The 1,883-nt window shown below is 45.4% G+C and overlaps 1 protein-coding gene across 1 annotated transcript in view; it reads left to right on the top strand.

Annotated features, from left to right (window-relative positions):
- The window catches only part of ARHGEF18 (Rho/Rac guanine nucleotide exchange factor 18), a gene marked incomplete in the record, with an annotated part of 84,142 nt that overhangs the window by 61,762 nt on the left and 20,497 nt on the right, over positions 1-1,883 (top strand). The window contains 1 exon segment of the mRNA XM_027768986.1: positions 1,483-1,608. Within this exon segment, the coding sequence (XP_027624787.1) occupies positions 1,483-1,608 (126 nt within the window).

The following is a 1,883-nucleotide window of genomic DNA, read 5'->3' as shown; positions in this document are numbered from 1 at the left end:
TTGAGTCCCAGACCTGGCGGCTTGCTTTCTCACTTTCCCTCTCTCTTTCTCTCTTGCTCTGTCCCTCTCTGATCTAATTAAAATAGATAAATAAAGTTAAGTAAATAATCCTTTTTAAAAAATACTCCTCTTGGGACCAGCAGTTAGCGTAATGGCTGTGTCGCTGGACTCCCATGTAGTCGACCACAGTTCGAGTCCCAGATCCGGTGGCTTAAACTCAAGCTGGGTGCATGTGCGTGCGTGCCCAAGATCCTGAGAGGAGAATGGAGGAGAAGGGATTGCGGCGTGGCCATCCCCCCTGGGGGGTGATTTCTCGCTTTCTGTCTCTCTGTCTCTCTCGGTCTTTCTGGCGAGCACACGCGCCCTATAGCAAAAACCTCTCCAAAAAAAAAAAAAGAAAAGAAAAGAAAGAAAAAATACTCCTCTTGCTTTTTCATGTTTCTAACAGCCTTTGGCTTAAATTATTTTTTTTTTTCTTTTTAGCTGCCAGGGAGCTTTATAGCATCACAGATACTGTGAAGCCTACGCAGAAATTTTTTTTTATTTTACCTTTATTGTATGAAAGGACTTCAAAAAGTTCATGGGACATGGAATGAGAGAATTAATTCATTTGGTGCAAAACTTTTGAAATCTGGGCCAGATCTGTGGCTAACCATCTGGTTCGTTCAAGTCCTGGACTCAACAGCTTGAGAAACATGTGTGTGTGTGTTTGTGTGTGTGTGTGTGTGTGTGTGTGTGTGTACACACGTGTGCACGTGTGCCTGCCCAAAATCTCAAAAAGAGGGACATAGAGGGAAAGATTTTTTTTATGCCCCACGGGAGGCCCTTTCTCCTCTCTCTCTCTCTCTCTGTCTCTCTCTCTCTGTTTCTCTCTATCTCTCTCTGTCTCTCTCTCTCTGCCTCTCTCCAGCCAGCACATGCATTCTCTGGCAAACTATAAAAAAGGAGTGAGGGCCAGCAGGCGGCTTGAAGGTTAAGGGAGCCAGCTCGCACATGGCCAGCTGTGTGGTTCGAGTCCCGGACCCCTGGTGACTTGAAAACCCCCCCAGGAGCCTGTGCGTGCCCAAAATCCCAAGAGGAGAATGGAGATGGGATTGCAGCATGGCCATCTCCCTGGGGGAGATTTCTCACTTTCCCTCTCTCTCTCTCCCCCCCTCCCCGTCTGTCTCTCTGGCGAGTGCATGTACCCTCTAACAAATATATTTTTTAAAGAATTATTTATTTAATTTTACGTATTCGTTCGTTTCTTTTTGATTTGACACAGAGATACACAGAGAGAGAGGGAAAGCGAGAAAGCAGGCCACCAGGTCTGGGACTCCAACCGTGCGTGGTCGGCCATGTGGGAGTGTCCAGCGCCTTAACCACCGCGCCACCTGCTGGTCCCCAGCCCTCTAACAAATTCTGAAAAAGAAAAGAAAAAGAAAATTTACCTGGGTGGTTTTCACGTTCCGTTCAGCAAGGTTCCCTTCTTTTCCGTGTTAGTTTTCAGGTGAGAACGGGGAGAGGATGAAAGAAAAGTACGGAATCTTCTGCAGCGGCCACAACGAGGCCGTCAGCCATTACAAGCTGCTGATGCAACAGAACAAGAAGTTTCAAAACTTGATCAAGGTAAATAATAATAATAATAATAACTTCGATAATAAGTAGGTCTCTCTTTTGTGTTTGTTTTTTAATTATTTTACTTAACTGTTTTAATTTGACCAGCGAGAGTTGGGGTGAAGGTGGGGGGAGTGAGAAAGCAAGCCGCCGGGTCCAGGATTTGAGCCACTGTTGGCCATGTAGGAGTTCAGTGCCCTTTACCGCCACACCCACCGGCTGGCCCCTTTTTTAATAAGTGATTCCTTTTTCTTTTCTTTTTTTTTTTTTTTTTTTTTTTTTTTTTT

This window comes from Tupaia chinensis, unplaced genomic scaffold (genome assembly GCF_000334495.1).
Source record: "Tupaia chinensis unplaced genomic scaffold, TupChi_1.0 Scaffold148210_1, whole genome shotgun sequence".
Classification (NCBI taxonomy): domain Eukaryota; kingdom Metazoa; phylum Chordata; class Mammalia; order Scandentia; family Tupaiidae; genus Tupaia; species Tupaia belangeri.
The sequence above is the reverse complement of the archived record's forward strand: the minus strand, read 5'-3'. Positions and strand labels throughout refer to the sequence as shown.